This window comes from Cebus imitator, unplaced genomic scaffold (genome assembly GCF_001604975.1).
Source record: "Cebus imitator isolate Cc_AM_T3 unplaced genomic scaffold, Cebus_imitator-1.0 Scaffold364, whole genome shotgun sequence".
Classification (NCBI taxonomy): domain Eukaryota; kingdom Metazoa; phylum Chordata; class Mammalia; order Primates; family Cebidae; genus Cebus; species Cebus imitator.
The window spans coordinates 1,124,715-1,143,378 of record NW_016107679.1 but is presented as its reverse complement, the minus strand read 5'-3'; the positions used below and the strand labels follow the sequence as shown (position 1 = coordinate 1,143,378).

At 39.9% G+C, this 18,664-nt stretch overlaps 1 protein-coding gene across 2 annotated transcripts in view; it reads right to left on the bottom strand.

Moving 5' to 3' along the window:
* UHRF2 (ubiquitin like with PHD and ring finger domains 2) overlaps positions 1-18,664 on the bottom strand; it is a 107,305-nt gene that overhangs the window by 17,233 nt on the left and 71,408 nt on the right. For both annotated transcript variants that reach the window (XM_017506878.2, XM_017506879.2), the window contains 4 exons: positions 15,457-15,643; positions 11,233-11,356; positions 10,894-11,001; positions 7,445-7,549 (listed from right to left, as the gene is read on the bottom strand). In XM_017506878.2, the coding sequence (XP_017362367.1) occupies positions 7,445-7,549; positions 10,894-11,001; positions 11,233-11,356; positions 15,457-15,643 (524 nt within the window). The remainder of the gene's footprint in view (positions 1-7,444; positions 7,550-10,893; positions 11,002-11,232; positions 11,357-15,456; positions 15,644-18,664) is intronic.

The following is an 18,664-nucleotide window of genomic DNA, read 5'->3' as shown; positions in this document are numbered from 1 at the left end:
CTGAGTAGCTGGGATTACAGGCACGCACCACCATGCCCAGCTAATTTTTTGTATTTTTAGTAGAGACAGGGTTTCACCATGTTGACCAGGATGGTCTCGATCTCTTGACCTAGTGATCCACCCGCCTCGGCCTCCCAAAGTGCTGGGATTACAGGCTTGAGCCACCGCGCCTGGCCTGAATGGTTTTTTTTTTCTTTTTTCTTGTAAGAAAAGTTTTAGTTCTTTGTAGCTTCTGGATATTAGCCCTTTGTCAGATGGGTAGATTGCAAAAATTTTTTCCCATTCTGTTGGTTGCCAGTTCAGTCTAATGACTGTTTCTTTTGCTGTGCAGAAGCTCTGGAGTTTACTTAGGTCCCATTTGTCTATTTTGGCTTTTGTTGCCAATGCTTTTGGTGTTTTGGTCATGAAGTCCTTGCCTATGCCTATGTCCTGAATGGTTTTGCCTAGGTTTTCTTCTAGGGTTTTCATGGTGTTAGGTCTTATATTTAAGTCTTTAATCCATCTAGAGTTAATTTTAGTGTGTAAAGTGTCAGGAAGAGGTCCAGTTTCTGCTTTCTGCCCATGGCTAGCCAGTTTTCCCAACACCATTTATTAAACAGGGGCTCCTTTCCCCATTGCTTGTTTTTGTCTGGTTTGTCAAGGATCAGATGGTTGTAGGTGTGTGGCGTTGCCTCCAAGGCCTCTGATCTGTTCCACTGGTCTATATCTCTGTTTTGGTACCAGGACTATGCTGTTTTGATAACTGTAGCCTTGTAGTATAGTTTGAAGTCAGGTAGTGTGAGGCCTTCAGCTTTGTTCTTTTTGCTTAGGACTGTCTTGGCTATATGGGCTCTCTTTTGGTTCCATACGAAGTTTAAAGTGGTTTTTTTCCAGCTCTGCGAAGAAGGTCATTGGTAGCTTGATGGGGATAGCACTGAATCTATAAATTACTTTGGGTGGTATGGCCATTTTAACGATACTGATTCTTCCTAACCATGAGCATGGAATGTTTTTCCATTTGTTTGTGTCCACTCTTATTTCCTTGAGCAGTGGTTTGTAGTTCTCCTTGAAGATGTCCTTTACATCCTTTGTTAGTTGTATTCCTAGGTATTTTATTCTCTTTGTAGCAATTGTGAATGGGAGTTGGCTTGTCCGTAAAGGATTTTATTTCTCCCTCACTTATGAAGCTGTGTTTGGCTGGATATGAAATTCTACATTGAAAGTTCTTTAAGGATATTGAATATTGGCCCCCACTCTCTTCTGGCTTGTAGGGTTTATGCCAGGAGATCAGCTGTGAGTCTGATGGCCTTCCCTTTGTGGGTAACTCGACCTTTCTCTCTGGCTGCCCTTAGCATTTTTTCCTTTGTTTCAATCCTGGTGAATCTGATGATTATTTGCCTTGGAGTTGCTCTTCTTGAGGAGTATCTTTGTGGTGTTCTCTGTATTTCTTGGACTTGAATATTGGTCTGCCTTGCTAGGTTGGGGAAATTCTCCTGGATAACATCCTGAAGTGTTTTCCAGCTTGGATTCATTCTCCCCATCACATTCAGGTATACCTAGCAAACCTAGATTAGGTCTTTTCACATAATCCCATATTTCTTGGAGGCTTTGTTCATTTCTTTTCACTCTTTTTTCTCTAATCTTGCCTTGTTTTATTTCATTGAGTTGATCTTTGACCTCTGATATCCTTTCTTCTGCTTGGTCGATTCGGCTATTGAATCTTGTGTATGCTTCATGAAGTTCTTGTGCTGTGTTTTTCAGCTCCATTTACATTCTTCTCTAAGTTGTTTATTCTCATTAGCATTTCGTCTAACCTTTTTTCATGGTTCTTAGTTTCTTTGCATTGGGTTAGAACATGTTCTTTTAGCTTAGAGAAGTTTGTTATTACCTACCTTCTGAAGCCTGTTTCTGTCAATTCATCAGACTCGTTCTCCATCCAGCTTTATTCCCTTGCTGGTGAGAAGTTGTGATCCCTTGAAGGAGGAGAGGCATTCTTGTTTTTGGTGTTTTCATCCTTTTTGCACTGCTTTCTTCCCATCTTTGTGGACCTCTGAAGTTGGTGACTTTCAGATGCGGTCTCTGAGTGGATGTCCTTTTTGATAATGTTGAAACAGTTTCTGTTTTTTAGTTTTCCTTCTAACAGTCAGGACCCTTTGCTGCAGTACTGCTGGAGGTCCACTCCAGGCTCTGCTTCCCTGAGAATCACCCGCGAGGGCTGCAGAACACTAAGGGTTGCTGCCTATTTTTCTTCTGTTATCTTTGTCCCAGAAGGGACAGATGTCAGCCAGAGCTCTCCTTTATGAGGTGCCTCTTTTGGATATATGGGGGTCGGGGAGCTGTTTGATGAGACAGTCTGTCCCTTATCAGAGCTCAAGTGCTGTGCTGGGAGCTATGTTGTTCTCATCAGATCTGCTGGGCAGGTATGTTTAAGTCTGCTGCAGCAGAACTCATAACCGCCTCTTTTCCCAGGTGCTCTGTCCTGGGAAGGTGGGGCTTTATTTATAAATCCCTGATGTGCTGCTGCCTGTTTTCAGAGATGCCCTGCCCAGCAAGGAGGAAGTCTAGTCACAGTTTGCCAGCAGAGGCGTTGCTGAGCTGCCACAGGCTCTGCCCTGCTGCTGTGTAAACTTCCTTGCGGTTTTGTTTACAGAGGTACAGTTAGGACTGCCTCGGTAGTGGCAGAGTGCCTTGGTAATGGTGGACTGCCTCGGTAGTGACAGACTGCCTCAGTAATGTCAGATGTCCTTCCCCCAACAGAGCTTGAACATCCTGGGTCAAGCTACAATTGCTGTGCTTGGTGGGAAACTCTCAAGCTAGAGCGTTTCAGGTTGCTGGTCTTTGTGGGGGTGGGACTCGCACAGCCAGATCACCTGCCTCCCTGCTTTCAGCCCCCTCTTTTTCAGCTGAATGGGCAGCTCTGTCTCCCAGGCGTTGCAGACGCCAGTTAAAAAAGCCACCCAGCTTTGTGTGAGTTTCTGTGCCGAAACCTGCGGTGCTGGTTGCCATGCTGTAAACTCCCGGCTTTTCAGCCTGGGAATCTCCTGGTCTGTGGGCAGTAAAAACTGCGGGAGAAGTGCAGTGTCTGAACTGGAGTGCTGGAGTGGCTGGAAAAGCCTCAGATGGCCTCCGCTGGGTAGGGAGAGGGTGCCCTGTGGGGACTGCACTTCCTGGGTGAGGTAGCGCCTTGGCTTGCCCTTCTTGGGCTACATCCACAGTGCAACCAGTCTCTGAGATGTACCTGGTACCTCGTTTGAAAATGCAGAGATCAATCCCTCTCTGCGTAGCTCTTGCTGGTAATCGCAATCCAGAGCTGTTCCTATTTGGCCATCTTCTTTCCAGGTTCCAGTTGTTTATCTCTTCTAAGAGTAGGGGACAAAGTCTGGTAGGTTTATTTAGAAGCTGTATATGAATGTGTTTACTTAATGGTTTATCTTTTATTTAGTCAATAAAAGGACTTTTCCTGTAAGCCTACTGTGTCCATGGAAAGCAGCTGAGTTAAATCCTGGGGGTGACGGTTCCCCTGGAAGATGACACGGATGGAGAAATAGTTCATACACAGCCCAGCAAACTTGAAGCAGCATCCGAGGAGGCATGGTCATGGGGCCTCTTTTCTTTTTTTTTTTTAAGACAGAGTCTCACTTTGTCATCCAGGCTGGAATACAGTGATGTGATTTTGGCTCACTGCGAACTCTGCTTCCTGGGTTTAAGAGATTCTCCTGCTTCAGCCTCCCAAGCAGCTGGGATTACAGGCATGCACCACCACGCCTGACTAATTTTTGTCGCTTAATAGAGACCGGATTTCATCATGTTGGCTAGACCGGTCTTGAAGTCCTGATATCAAGTGATCAGCCCATCTTGGCCTCCCAAAGTGCTGGGATTACAGGCGCCTGCCACTGTGCCTGGCCCTATTTAAGATAATATTCTGCTACAGAGAATATAACATTTGAGCCCGTGTTATATGCACAGGACTACATAAATTATCTCATTTAATGTAACCATCTTCCTGACATAAAATACTATTTCTTCTTTTTACAGATGAGGAAACTAAGGTTTACTAGAGTTAAATAATTTGGCCCAAGTCTCAAATACAACAAATATCAGAGACCAGATCAAATACAATTGATCAGACGCTAAAAACAAATGTTAGAGACTACATTTCTAGTTGGTTTATTATAGAGCCTTTAAAAAATTCCAAGAGCTGACTGTAATAAACTATGTGACATCCTTTATATTTCTGACAAATACATAAATATAGAGCCTCAAAACATGCATGCTAAAGAAGTATGAAAAGGATGAACCTAAATATTTCCATTTTCATTTACTTTGCCATGTTAATGTAAACGCACTGCCAAATGTGCCTTTTGGAAAGATGGAAAGCTTTTCTATTTCTGTCTGAAAACATGCTATATTTTGTGCTCTTCATAACTATGTGAATTAATTCATCTTTATAACAATCCATGAAAGCGAGTAAATGCCTGAAAACCGCAGATCTGATGAACAGTAAAAAAAAAAAACAAACAAACAACCCAATTAGAAAATGCCAAAAAACCTGAAAAGGTCTATTACTAGAGGCTACACAGATGGCAAATAAGCAAATGATGTCCAACAATGAGATATCACTACACAACTATCAGAATGGCTAAAACAAAAAAACAGCAACAACAGCAAATACTGGTGAGATGCAGAGAAACTGGGTCACTCACATTTTGCCGACAGGAATATAAAATGGTACAGTCACTGTGGAAAATGGTTTGGCAGTTTCTTTAAACAACTAAACATGCAACTGCCACATGTGGCCTAGGAATTGCACTTTGGGGGCATTTATCCCAGAGAAATAAAAACTTACGTTTACAAAAACCTGTTCACAAATATTTGCTGTAGCTTTATCTGTAATAGCTAAAAACTCAAAAGAACCCAGCTGTTATTCAACGAGTAAATGATTAAACAAACTGTGGTACATCCATACCATGGACTAGTACTCGACAATAAAAAGGAATGAGCTACTGATACATATCACAATCTCCTGAGAATTACACCAAGTGGAAAAAGCCAATCCTAAAAGTTATGTACTACATAATTCCATTTATAAAAATTCTTGAAGTGACAAAATTACAAGAATAAAGAAAAGAGGCTGGATGCAGTGGCTCACGTCTGTAATATCATCACTTTGGGAGGCTGAGGTGGATGGATCACTTGAGGTCAGGAGTTTGAGATCAGCCTGACCAACATGGTGAAACCTTGTCTCTCCTAAAAATACAAAAATTAGTCAGACATGGTGGTACATGCTTGTAGTCCTAGCTACTCAGGAAACTCAGCCAGGAGAATCGTTTGAACCTGGGAGGCAGGGTTGCAGTGAGCTGATCGTGCCACTGCATTCCAGTCTGTGTGACAGAGTAAGACTCTGTCTTTTAAAAAAAAAAAAAAAAAATGCTGGGTGTGGTGGCTCATGCCTGTAATCCCAGCACTTTGGGAAGTCAAGATGGGCAGATCACCTGAAGACAGGAGTTTGAGACCAGCCTGGCCAACATGGTGAAACCCCGTCTCTACTAAAAATACAAAATTTAGCTAGTCAGGCGTGGTGGTGGGTACCTGTAATCCCAGGTATTCATGAGGCTGGTTGCAGTGAGCTGAGATCGTGCCACTGCACTCCAGGCTGGGCAACAAGAGCATAAAAAGAGGAGGAAAGATTTGTGGTTGTCAGACGTTACAAAGCAGTTAGGGGCTACATATGATAGGTATAGCTATAAACGGGCAACACAACACAATAATGGAAATTGTGATAATATAAATGTTCAGCCCCAGATGGTACAGTGTCAACATCCTGGTTCTGATATTGTACTATATAGTTCTGCAAGATAGTCAGCACTGGGGAGAAACTGGGTAGAGGGCACAGAATCTCTATATTCCTTCCTTCCTCCCTTTCCTTTTTTCTTTTTTAACAGACAGGGTCTTGCTCCCTGTAGCCCAGACTGGAGTGCACTGGCACGATCATGCATCACTACAGCCTCAAACTTTTGGGGTCAAGCAATCCTCCTGCTTCAGTCTCCAAAGTAGCTGAGACTACAGGCATGTGCCAGCACACCCAGTTATATTCCTTTTTTTCCCCCCCCCAGATGAAGTTTTGCTATGGTTGCCCAGGCTGGAGTACAATGGCATGATCTCAGCTCACTGCAACCTCTGCCTCCCAGGTTCAAGCAACTATCCTGCCTCAGCCTCCTGAGTAGCTGGGATTACAGGCATGCGTCACGATGCCCGGCTAATTTTTGTATTTTTAGTAGTGACAGGATTTCTCCATGTTGGTCAGGCTAGTCTTGAACTCCTGACCTCAGGTGATCTGCCCACCGTGGCCTCCCAATGGCTGGGATTACAAGCGTCAGCCACCATGCTCAGCCACACCCTGCTAATTTCTTTATTTTTTGGTAGAGACAGGGCTTTGACACGTTGCCCAGGCTGGTCTTGAACTCTTGAGCTCAAGAGATCCACCTGCTTCAGCCTCTCAAAGTGCTGGGATTACAAGCGTGAGCCACTGCACTTGGCCCTCTGTATTATTTCTAATGCTACATGTGAATCTACAACTACCTCAAAATAATAAGTTTAATTAAAAGAAATAAGCTCCATAGATCTTTAACACTGGAACCAAAGTTTTTATTTTTTTAAAGAGAAAACTTAAAAGAGGAGGAGGAAAAAAAGCTCCATAGAGGCTGGGTGCTGTGGCTCACAACTGTAATCCTAACAGTTTGGGAAGATAAGGCAGGTTGATCACATGAGGTCAGGAGTTTGAGATCAGCCTGGCCAACGTGATGAAACCATGTTTCTATGAAAAATACAATAATTAGCTGGGTATGGTGGTGCATGATTGTAATCCCAGCTACTTGGGAGGCTGAGGCAGAAGAATCGCTTAAACCCAGGAAGCAGAGGTTTCAGTGAGCCAAGACTGCCACTGCACTCTAGCCTGGGCGACAAAAGCAAAACTCCATCTCAAAAAAATTTAAAAAATTAGCCAGGTGTGATGGTGGGCACGTGAAACCTCATATGATCAAGAGGCTGAGGCAGGCAAATTGCTTGAACCCAAAGGCAGAGAGGTTGCAGGGAGCTGAGATCACTGTACTCCAGCCCAGGCAATATATCAAGACTCTTTTTTAGTATCTTTTTGTTTCAAATGCTTTGCATTGTACCCCAAACAGCAGGTGTTTTATGTGAGCAGATTATTTTTGTCAAAAAAAAAAAAAAAAAAAAAAAGCTGTAGAGAATGTGAGTGTTTTTCTTGTAAAACTCACTTACCAAACACATACAAGTCAAACCAGTACATAGTACATGTAAAGAATATACTGCCAAATGATTTACTACCTAACTTGTATAGAACTGATTACTTCAATACAAAAATTGATGCATCCTAGGAAAAACTTTTGTATTTTACCAAATGATCAAGGCAGGTTCTAATGAATAACTTTATATAATGACTTACGACTTCATCTGCAAATCCACCAGCCAGGACAAGAGAATAAGCCCCATCATTACTTCGACCATGAATTCCACCAACATGAGGTCTGTGAACACCTGCTTCGCTCACCTATAAATCAAGTAAAGAGAGTCTCAAAGTACCTCTGAACAGTTAAGAAACATTTACAAAATGCTTTCATATATATTATTGGTACCTAAAGACTCAAGAAGTGAGTCTCACAGAGTTCTATCTTTTGCTCTCTCATTTTACATCTCCTTAACTATATCCTTTAGGTTCTGAAAATTGTAAAACTGATTGGGTAGAATTCTGAGTTGCACAATGACTAGTAAATAATAATCTTTTATCTACTGGAACTTCCAGCTCAACTCAGCTAAGAGAGAACTAGCAGCAGTATGTATCATTTCTCCCTTTATTTCTAGTCTTGGATAATGGCCCTGTTCCCTACCTAGTTTGCGAAGTCCAAAACGCAGGAGTTATTTTAGCCCCACTCTTCTCCCTTATTCCTCAAACCCTTTTGATCACAAGGATTGCTTCTTTTACCTCCTAAATTTCTCAAATCCATCTTCTTTTACTTACACTGTTCAATCTTAGTTTGAGTCATGAATGTTTACAACAGATCCTGTTTTACTGCCTCTACTTTTGCCCCTTCAAATCCATCCTAGGTATCACAAACTGGATAATTCTCTTAAAAAACAATTCTGCTTTGACTTTCAACTGCTTAATATGGCTCCTATCTATTTTTCCTAGCCTTATCTCCAGCTTCTCTTTCTGGGAACTTATATGCCTGAGCCAAAACTACTCAATGTTACCCAAACGTGCTATCCATTTCTACTTTATTCATTTCTGCTTTTCTGCTTCAATGGCTGACTGCTTTTTCCCTTGTATCTTCATTCCTGCCTCACTGAAACAAGTGTCACGTCTTTGTGAACTTCAAAATCCCTGAGAAAGGTGTTGGAGTTCATCTGCTTTTTATAGAATTGTTCTTTTTTCTGGTAGACACAGAGGTCTCATTATGTTGCCCAGCAGGCTGGTCTAGAACTCATGGGCTCAAGTGATCTTCCTGCCTCAGCCTCCAAGTTGGGATTACAGCTGTGAGCCACAATGTCTAGCCAATACAATTGTTCTTAGCAGAGTAAAAGAAGCTGAAATTCAAGTTTGCCTAAGAGTTTGGCATGCGAGGGGTGGGGGGAAGGCATTTAGAACATTTTAGAAGCCAAGAAGAAGCTCACAGCAACAGAACCTGGAAAGAGGTACAGAGGTACGAAAAAAAGAAGCAAAAAAAAGTAAGGTGATTAGAAACAGTGTACTTTTACTATATTTATAATATTATATTCCATTTATATACAGTATTTTATTGTATTTATATATCCAAAGTCATAATAACCTAAACTTCAAATACTGGTTCAACCAAAATTGTAATACAACTATGGCAAAGATGAGAGAACACAAGAGCATTAAACTAGTATTTCATCTTCCACAGAAAGAAGTTAATGCAACTAAAAGATGAAGAATAAAGTACTATAAACACGTTATTTATTAATAGAAATAAGAATGTAGGGCTGGGCACAGTGGCTCACACGCACTTTGAGAAGCTGAAGCACAAAGATCACTTGAAGCCTAGGGATTCAAGACCAGCCTAAGCAACACTGTGAAACCCCGACTCTACAAGAAAACACAAAAATCAGCTGGGTGTGGTTGTGTGTGCCTATAGTTCCAGCTACTCTGGTGGCTGAGACTAGAGGACGGCTTGAGCCCAGGAGGACTGTGATCACGCCACTGCATCCCAGCCTACACAACTGAACAAGACCCTGTCTAAAATAAAGGCAGAAGAAGGTAGGCCAAGAGCAGTGGCTCACACCTACAATCCCAGTGCTTTGGGAGGCCAAGGCCGGAGCACTGCTTTAAGCCAGGAGTCTGAGACTAGCCTGGGCAACAAACCAACCAACCAACAGTCAGGCATGATGGTACACGTTTTTACATTTTTAGTCCTAGCTAGGTGGAATGATCACTTGAGCCCAGAAGTCTGAAGTTATAGTGAGCTGTAACTGCTACTGCACTCCAGCCTGGGTGACAGAGCAAGACCCTGTCTCTTTAAAAACAAACAAACAAACAAAAAAAGTAGTAAGAGGTAAATCCATAGGAAACAACTAAAATTTTAAAGTAGTTGCCTCTGAAAAACAGAAAACGGGGATGAAAACTAGGGTGGGTTTTTCAAATATAAACTATTTACTCATATTTAATACATACATAGCTTTTTAATTGATCCACAGGTCTTGCCAATTCAAGAGAGTAGAAAATATTTGGGGAAAAAAGTAGATGGTGTCTCTATACTGAGTATGTCCAGACTTTTTCTTGTCATGATTCCCCAAACAACACAGTGTAACAACTATTTACACAGCATTTACACTGTATTAGGTATTATAAGTAATCTAGACATGACTTAAAGTCTACAAGAGGATGCATGTAGGTTATATGCAAATGCTTCATCACTGTATAAAGGATTTTTTTTTTTTTTTTTTTTTTTTGGGAGACAGAGGCTGTCTCCCAGGCTGGAGTGCAGTGGCATAATCTTGGTTCACTGCAGCCTCCGCCTTCTGGGTTCAAGCAATTCTCCTGCTTCTGCCTCCTGAGTAGCTAGGATTTTAAGTGCTTGCTACCACGCCTGGCTGATTTTTGTATTTTTAGTAGAGACAGGTCTTACCACATTGGCCAGGCTGGTTTCAAACTCCTGGTCTCACGTGATCCGCCTGTTGTGGCCTCCCAAAGTTCTGGGATTACAGGTGTGAGCCACCACACAAGCCTGTATAAAGAATTTGAGCATCCACAGACTTGGTGTCTGTGGGAGATCTTGGAACCAATCCCCCATAGATACCAAGGGACGAGTGTACATTACCTTATTTTTATAATTGTATTAAAGGTCTGAGCACCAGGGCCATTCAAGATAAAAATTAAAGCCGCTCTTAATGTTCAGAATCCTGGGTGTCTCTAATTAGAAACAGGAAATAATTTTATTCTTGGATTAGCTGGCACCTCCTCTGCCCAATGTCTTATCATTCGTTCAGGATGATAAATTCCAAATAAAACACCTGAAACAAGCTTAGAGTTCAACCACACTCAATGAGAATTTGCCACATGATTTCAAGTTTAATATTTCAAAAGTGAAATTTCTGGCAAGAAAAGTTGTTTAGAAAGCTTAACAATAATGGTTACTACTACCATTAACTATAACAGAACAGTAACAACAGAGTAATGAAAATGCATAGCTAACGTCCAATTCTGTGAGGTATGTTCCCTTGTTAACCCCCAGAAAGAATATACCCATCCTAAAGAAAATCTTTCATTCTAACAAGTGAATGTTATGTGTTAGGCTCACTTACAATCAACAGACATTAACATTGCTATAATTTGATAGCCAATTTTCCCCTTTCAACTAAGCCAATGTTAAAACATACCTGAACTCTAAATCTCCAAGTTGATCCAACAGGAATACCAGGAATAGGTCCATAATGATTAGAAGGGACAATAGTACATTCTCTTGTACGACCAACACAAGCCATTCCCTAAAAGTCACAAAACAAACTTTGAGAAATCAGTTATATTAAATTTTAATGAAAGCCCCTAATTCTCATGAGATGTGAATAAAATAGGAACCCAATTGTTTATGTAATTTAAGTACCACTGATACTAACAAATAATGATAGTTTAATTTTTTATACTGTTACTACTATTGATATTAAAACATGATATATTACAACTTGTTACTAGGAAGAAAAGGGGAATTTCTTCTTTACCCTGCCCCAGTCTCTCCGGCTTTCAGTACTAGCTGATGGCATCTTTGCTTTCTTTTTACTCATCTTGAGTCTTTCACCAGCCTTTACAACTTCACTGGAATCAGTTTTACAGGAAGGACAATACCTTTAAAACAAAAAAGAACAAAGAAATTTTCACAATACCCTATTTGGGTTAGTAACAGAATATTAGCTTTTCTAGGTTAGAACAAGTTTTAGGATGCATTATTTGGTATATATTACAGAACTTTAGCTGGCATTAAAATAGTAAACTTTTCAAAATATTTACATGGTTAGGCTGGCTATAAAAATATTCTTGTCATTCCTTTAGAGAACTTAAAGATTTCATTATAAATCCTCAAATTCAGTTCCAAATTCAGACAAAGTTATGAGATTCAAAATGATGCCATGAACTCCAATCGCTAAGTCTGAGAACAGAAACTTGAAGTTCCTGTCATTAAAACAAAAGTAGCTAGATCTTCCTAGAACATTCAACTGTGTAACAGATACATCTCCCCATCTAAATTGATTATTAGAATTCCCAGAGAAAAATTGTAGTTTATATAACCAGCATATAGGACCTCAAGGATGTTTGTTTACATTAACCTTATCAATAGCTCAATTTTAATTCCCTATGCTTACTTGTCCTTTAGCCTATTTGTAATTGATTACCTTACTGTAACTTGTATTTCATAAACTGCCTAGAATCTTTTCTAAAAAGCAAGGCATATGTCTACAAAATGAGATGAGGCTATTCTTATGTCACCAAGGAATAGAAGCTTTGGGAATACCCTAACAAAGATCTAATGACCAACTGCCCAATTAGTCTTAAAATTTCTTTGCCCATACTTTCTATGTCACAATTACCTATTCCATGTAGCTTTTAAAGCAAAGAAGATTATGCCCACAAGTCAATCCAATTATGAGATATTTTGTTGAGCATTATAGGAGAGAAAAATTTAAATAATTCAGTCCCTGATCTTGAGCAAATTATGTTTGAGAAGGCACTATGAATTAAGTCCTTTCTAGTTGGGAAATCAGGAAGGCTTCCAAAAATAAAGTGTCCTAAAGAAAAGCTGTATTTTATCTGATGGGCTCATCTTTTTAACTAATTTTATTAAAGATTCTGTGATTTAAAGCAAGTATTATCTGTTTGATGAGAAAATTACTGCAGAGATTAAATATCCAGACAACATGATTTGGAGAAACAGAAAAGATTTAAGGTTAAGGAGTTCCAGGTGAAGTGAAAGACCTTGATATGAACGTAGAGCTATACTCTAGAGTAATACAAGATAGTCTTTGAATTATATCATCCTAAAGTTGATTCTGGGATTGATTCACTCCTTCAACAGGTTTGTTCAGAACCTCCTATGTGCAAGGCACTATTTTGGTGCTGGCGATAAATGTTTGTGATAAAAATGTTTGTACATAAGTAGTTAAGAAACACCAGTACATACAAGCAAAGAATTTCAGAACGTGTTAAGTGGAAATAGATCAGGGTTATGTGGTAAGAGTGACTAAAAACAGAATGCTTCTTAGAGTAGATAACCCAAGAAAAGCATTCCTGGCAAAGAAACAGTTAAGTGCAAAGGTCATGAGAAATAAAAAAAAAAATGGTATGTTTTGAGGAAGATAAAGGTGGGTACAGACCAAAGTTAGTAAGCAGACAGACTAGTGATAAGCAATGGGAGTTAGAGAGTACACATGGGCCAGGTCATAAATGGTTAGGGCTTAGACTTTTATTCTAAGTGAAACAGGAAGACATCAGAAGGTTTTAAACAGACGAATGACCTAATTTAGGCCTTTTAAAAATTATTCTGCTGCAACGGAAGAAAAGAAGCAAAGACACTAGTTAGGTATCTATTACAGAAATTCAAGGAAGAGATGGCAGTTTGGGCTGGGAGGTGAGAATGGAGAAAACATTATGGACTGTTAAAATCTACTGATGTAGAGTATATGAAAAGAACAAAAGAGGAATCAAGGATTAGGTTTGGCTTTTTGGCATGAGCAAATAGATAAAATGATTAATATTAATTACTGAAGACTGGGAGAAGAGCAGGATTTTAGGGAGTTTGTGGAAATCAAGAACCCCATCTGGACTAATTTTGTGATGCTAACCAACTGCATATAGGAATATAATGCCCAGGGAGATTAGATATGAAGACATAAATTCAGAACTATTAGCTTGATATTTAGCATCTCATGGTTGGACGAGATCATCTAGGGAGCGAGCATAAAGATAAAATAAGTGGGTAGTGCTTTGTGTGGGGACTCTGAAATCTGGTAGGTGAAGGGAAACATTAACAAGAGACTAAGAAGAAAAGGCCTGTGAAGTAAGTAGAAAAACAGGATCATGGCCGGGCACAGTGGCTGACGTCTATAATTCCAGCACTTTGGGAAGCCCAGGTAGGTGGATCACCTGAGGTCAGGAGCTCAAGACCAGCCTAACATGGAAAGCCCCCTATCTGTACTAAAAATCAGCTGGGTGTGGTGGCGCATGCCTGTAATCCCAGCTACTCGGGAGGCTGAGGCAGGAGAATCATTTGATCCTGGGGGGCAGAGGTTGCGTTTGCACCATTGCACCCCAGCCTGGGCAACAAGAGCGAAACTCTGTCTCAAAAAATAAAACAAACAAAAATCCACAGAAAACCAAGATCTTAAGATCTCAAATCTATAAAACAGAGTAAGCAGCTGAGCAGTTGAGGAAGGAATGAGAATTGACCCTTAGGTTTATACATAAAATGTGTCTGTGAACCTGACATAAGCAGATACAGTAGAAGGAAAGCCAGACTGGAGTGCTGAAGTATGAATAGGAGAGGAAACGGAAACAATTAGTAGAGAAAGCACTTGACAATCTTTGCCACGAAAGAAGCAGAGAACGGGGTAGACAGCTGGTGAGAGAAATGGGTTCAAGGAAGGTTAGTGTGTGTTTTGCAAATTAAAGAGATTCTAGAAGGCTAATGAGAATGATTTAGTAATGGCAACTTGGGAGAGAATTAATTGAAAAGGTGAAGTTTCTGGAAAGACTATGGAACTGTGAGAGCAGGTGAAAGAGTTTGTATTTTAGAGAAGCAGAAATATGTCATCCATCGAACAACAAAGAAGAAAAATATGAGACTTTAGAGAAAACAGTTATTAGTGATGTAAGATTCAGAGAGATCATGTGAGGTAGTAGTAAGAGGTAAAGGAAGATATATCCTTTCCTCCTTTTTCTCACCTCCACAGCCTGTCATAATACAGCAAACACCTTCCCAACAGGTTGGGGAGAGATCAAAGCAACAATCTATTTTTTTGTACAGATACCAATTACCCACTTGTGACATCAATTATTTCTGACTGTTATCCATCTTACTTAAAAACACATAATAGCAATATGGCCCATAGTTTAAAAGAAAAAACCTCCTTAACATGGTATTAAAAGGTTCAACTTTGGGCACAGTTTCCCCAGTCTCTTTTCTAATCATTTCTCTTTGTAGTTATCGCTACTCCATAGGAGAGTAACAGACTTTGGCAAGTATAATTGCTGCCTTGTTCTATGCATCAACGTCATAGGATTAAACACAGTAATCCATATAAACCACTTTGTTAGTGTTTAGTAAATATTAAGTACTATTATAGAACATAACAAGAGTATCTAACATGGTTGGGGGTAGAGGACCATCCATAAAGGATTACCAGAGGAAGTCACATTTAACTGAAATGCTAAAGGATTAATATCATCTTCAAGTTAAGCAAAGAGGATAACGCTTCCAAGATGAAAATGTGTCAACTGTGACAATCTGAAAAAGAACATCACTTACTTAAGGATTTGAAAGATACTGAATCTGGCTAGAGTATAGAGTATTTAGAGAAATGAAAGAGGAAAATGGTAAGAGATATAGCTGAAGAGGAAACTAAATATTACACAGGGTCCTCCTGTAAGGCAACATAAACCTTCTGAAGCAACAAAGTAACACAATCAGATTTGCATTTTTGAATGAACACAGATTCTTATATTGGAGAAGGAATGGAAGGGATTAAAAAATGGAGCTGGGGTGGTTCAGAGATTGTTACAAAATATTTGTAATCGAACAGAGGTATAAATGCTAAGTAATCACTGCTCACAACATTGTAAGCACTTTTACAGTATGTACCTTTAAAAATCTACTTTAGGTGGTTCAAACACATATTTCATGTTTAATTATTTACATAACAAGAACAACAACAATAAAAACCTGATAATCATACCAGTATTCCTCTTCTGGGACTTTATCCAAAGGTGGATTCAGGCAGTAAATATGATAAGCCACATTACATTCATCACATAGAAGCTGCATGTTGGGTTCATGTTTCCCACCACATACACGACAGGAACAAGAATGGCATTTCTTATCTGGGTCTCCACCACATAGGTCACATTCAGGGTCATTTCGCCCTATTAAGAACAAAATTATAGCAAGCCTAGTCTTAAAACAATTTTTATATTTATGAACCTCATAAAGAAAACAGCTGGGTTTTTTTCTTTTTTTTGAGATGGAGTTTCACTCTGTCACCCAGGCTGGAGTGCAATGGTGAGATCTCGGCTCACTGCAAACTCTGCCTCCTAGTTTCAAGTGATTCTCCTGCCTCAGCCTCTTGAGTAGCTGGAATAACAGATGCCTGCCACGATACCCAGCTAATTTTTGTATTTTTAGTATAGACAGGTTTTCACCATGTTGGCCAGGCTGGTATCAAACTCCTGACCTCAGGTGATCTGCCCCCCTTGGCCTTCCAAAGTGCTGGGATTACAGGCATGAGCCACCGTGCCGGGCCAGCATACAGCTTTTCCAATGAGAAGAAAGGATCCAGAAAAAATAATCAAGTGTGAGGCTTTAAGAATAAATGCCAGGCCGGGCACAGGGGCTCACACCTGTAATCTTAGCACTTTGGGCGGCCAAGGTGGGTGGATCACGAGGTCAGGAATTCAAGACCAGGCTGGCCAATATGGTGAACCCTCGCCTCTGCTAAATATACAAAAATTAGCCAGGCATGGTGGTGCGCACCTGTAGTCCCAGCTGCTCGGGAGGCTGAGGCAGGAGAATCACTTGAACCGGGGAGGTGGAGGTTGCAGTGAGCCGAGATCGTACCACTGCACTCCAGCCTGGGTGACAGAACGAGACTCCGTCTCAAAAAAAAAAAAAAAAAAAAAAAAAAAAAAAAAAAAAAAAAAAAAAAAAGAATAAATGCCTAAGCCTCATCCTAGACTTACTGAGTCAGATTTTCAGGAATATGGCCCAGACATATGCCAGCGAAAAATTTAATTGTCAGCAAACATGATGACAGGGTATACTTTGGCCTTAAATTTCTATATATACATATATAGATCCACAGTTCCCCAAATGTGTACCAATATACCCAAGGGCAGTGTAGTGAAGTAATTGGGGCACCAGAGTATATCTGAAAATTTCAAAGGAAATACACTTTTCTTTTGAGGCAGAGTCTCCCTCTATTGTACAGGCTGAAGTGCAGTGGCATGATCTTAGCTCACTGCAGCTTCACATCAGCCTCCCAAGTAGCTGGGACCACAGGTGCATACCACATGACAGGCAATTTTTTAATATTTTTTTGGAGATGGGACCTCACAATGTTGCCCAGGCTGGTCTCAAACTCCTTGGCTCAAGCTATCCTCCTGCCTTGGGCTCTCAAAGTGCTGGGATTACAGGTATTAGCCACCACACCTGGCAGAAATACGATTTGTCTGACAGTTATTTGGACCCAACTACTTAATAAATGGAACTGTTAGGCATTTCTTTTGGTCTACGAGTGCCAAGAAAAACCTACTGAGACACTAATGGCTCAAAGAGCCAAGAAAGTCTGAGAAACTATGGGCAAGACCTTAGGTAGATACTTAATTCCATTCAGAGAGATACAATACTTTGGGTCTTTAACTCCTATGAGACTAGGAACAATAAAATGTTCAGTGTTGATAAGGATATGGAGAAATAGGCACACTGGTGAAAATGCAAATTGATAAACATTTAACAGGCCATTTTACAATACTAAGAAAAACATAACTTAGATTTTCAGTGTTAGAGTCTTATCGCATTTCTTATTACTCTTCTGTGGAGGCAGAGTGGCTTATTCAGTCGGTGGGTTTCTGCTATACATCTAGGTATCTAATCAAAAGGTTATAATCATGAGGGATTTGTTCTCACTCTCCCTGTCCACCCCAACCAATGAAAACAGTCCATCTCTCCTGCAGATCCAAACCTTTCCTTGAGGTGGCTGTACTAAGCTAGTTGGCAAGCCCACTGTGGTTTTCCCACAAGCTATGCCATCAAGCTACTCTTTACCAGTAATTGAGGTTGCATTTTTAATTCAGTTAATTTTTTGTCTTGTCAGCTGGTTCAGAACTCTTGCAAGAGGTACCCTTTATTAACCTCCTTCTAAATTCAGATACCTTTTGCCAAAGCATTACCTTAATTAACGTATACAAAAAAAAAAGTTTTGTATGATTCATGTACACAAAAGTCTTACACCAATATTCATAAAACCATAACTTACTTGTTAATGAAAAGGGAAACAATTATATTTTATTTAAAAAAGGTAAATTTACAAGGGTAAAATATCCATGTATATTAAATTCAAAAATAAGGCAATGAAACCTATTTTTTAAACAATATTAATTGTATAAATAAAGAATTACATGGTCATAGGAAGATGTCTTGAATGATATGCATTATTAAAAAGATTGCCTTCTGGGAGTTCAATACTGTTTGAATTTATATAATTGTGAGAAAATTCACCATATCAGAGCTGATCTAGCAATGTAAGAAAAATGGGAACAGTACCTGACAAGTGACATAGGGAAGAAGCATTAAGGCTACTGATTTGGTACTAACTTTAATTGATCTCTGCTTATTCTTGCAAATTAATGGACGATTACAATTTTGTTTCTCTGCCACTAAGGTGGCTATGACAACAAATAAGCAATGGAAACAGAATAGTCTCAAAATGTCAAAGATATGTTAGATCTTCTGGATTGAAGAGTGATCTGACAAGTGGCAGTCTGCCTTGGAAATGGTTTTTTTTTTTACATAAAAGTTCAACAGATGGCTTTATCAAGATTGGCCTTAGGCAGAAGAGAGAACAAAGAGAGAACAAATATATCCACATACACTGAGAGTAGGAAATGATACAGAAAGATGCCAGAAAAATCTAGTCATCTTGGTTTTGTATTGTGTTTTACTGAGAATGATGGAGTCACATTAAGTAGGTTTGTCATGCCTTAAGGTTCTTAATTCAGATCCAGATATATTGAGCACTGTAGCCTCAAAAAATAAGAATGTCTCAGCAAACTGACAGAAGAGCGGAAGATCAAACACCGCATGTTCTCACTGATAGGCGGGTGTTGAACAATGAGAACACATGGACACAGGGAGGGGAGCACTACACAGTGGGGTCAGTTGGGGGGAAA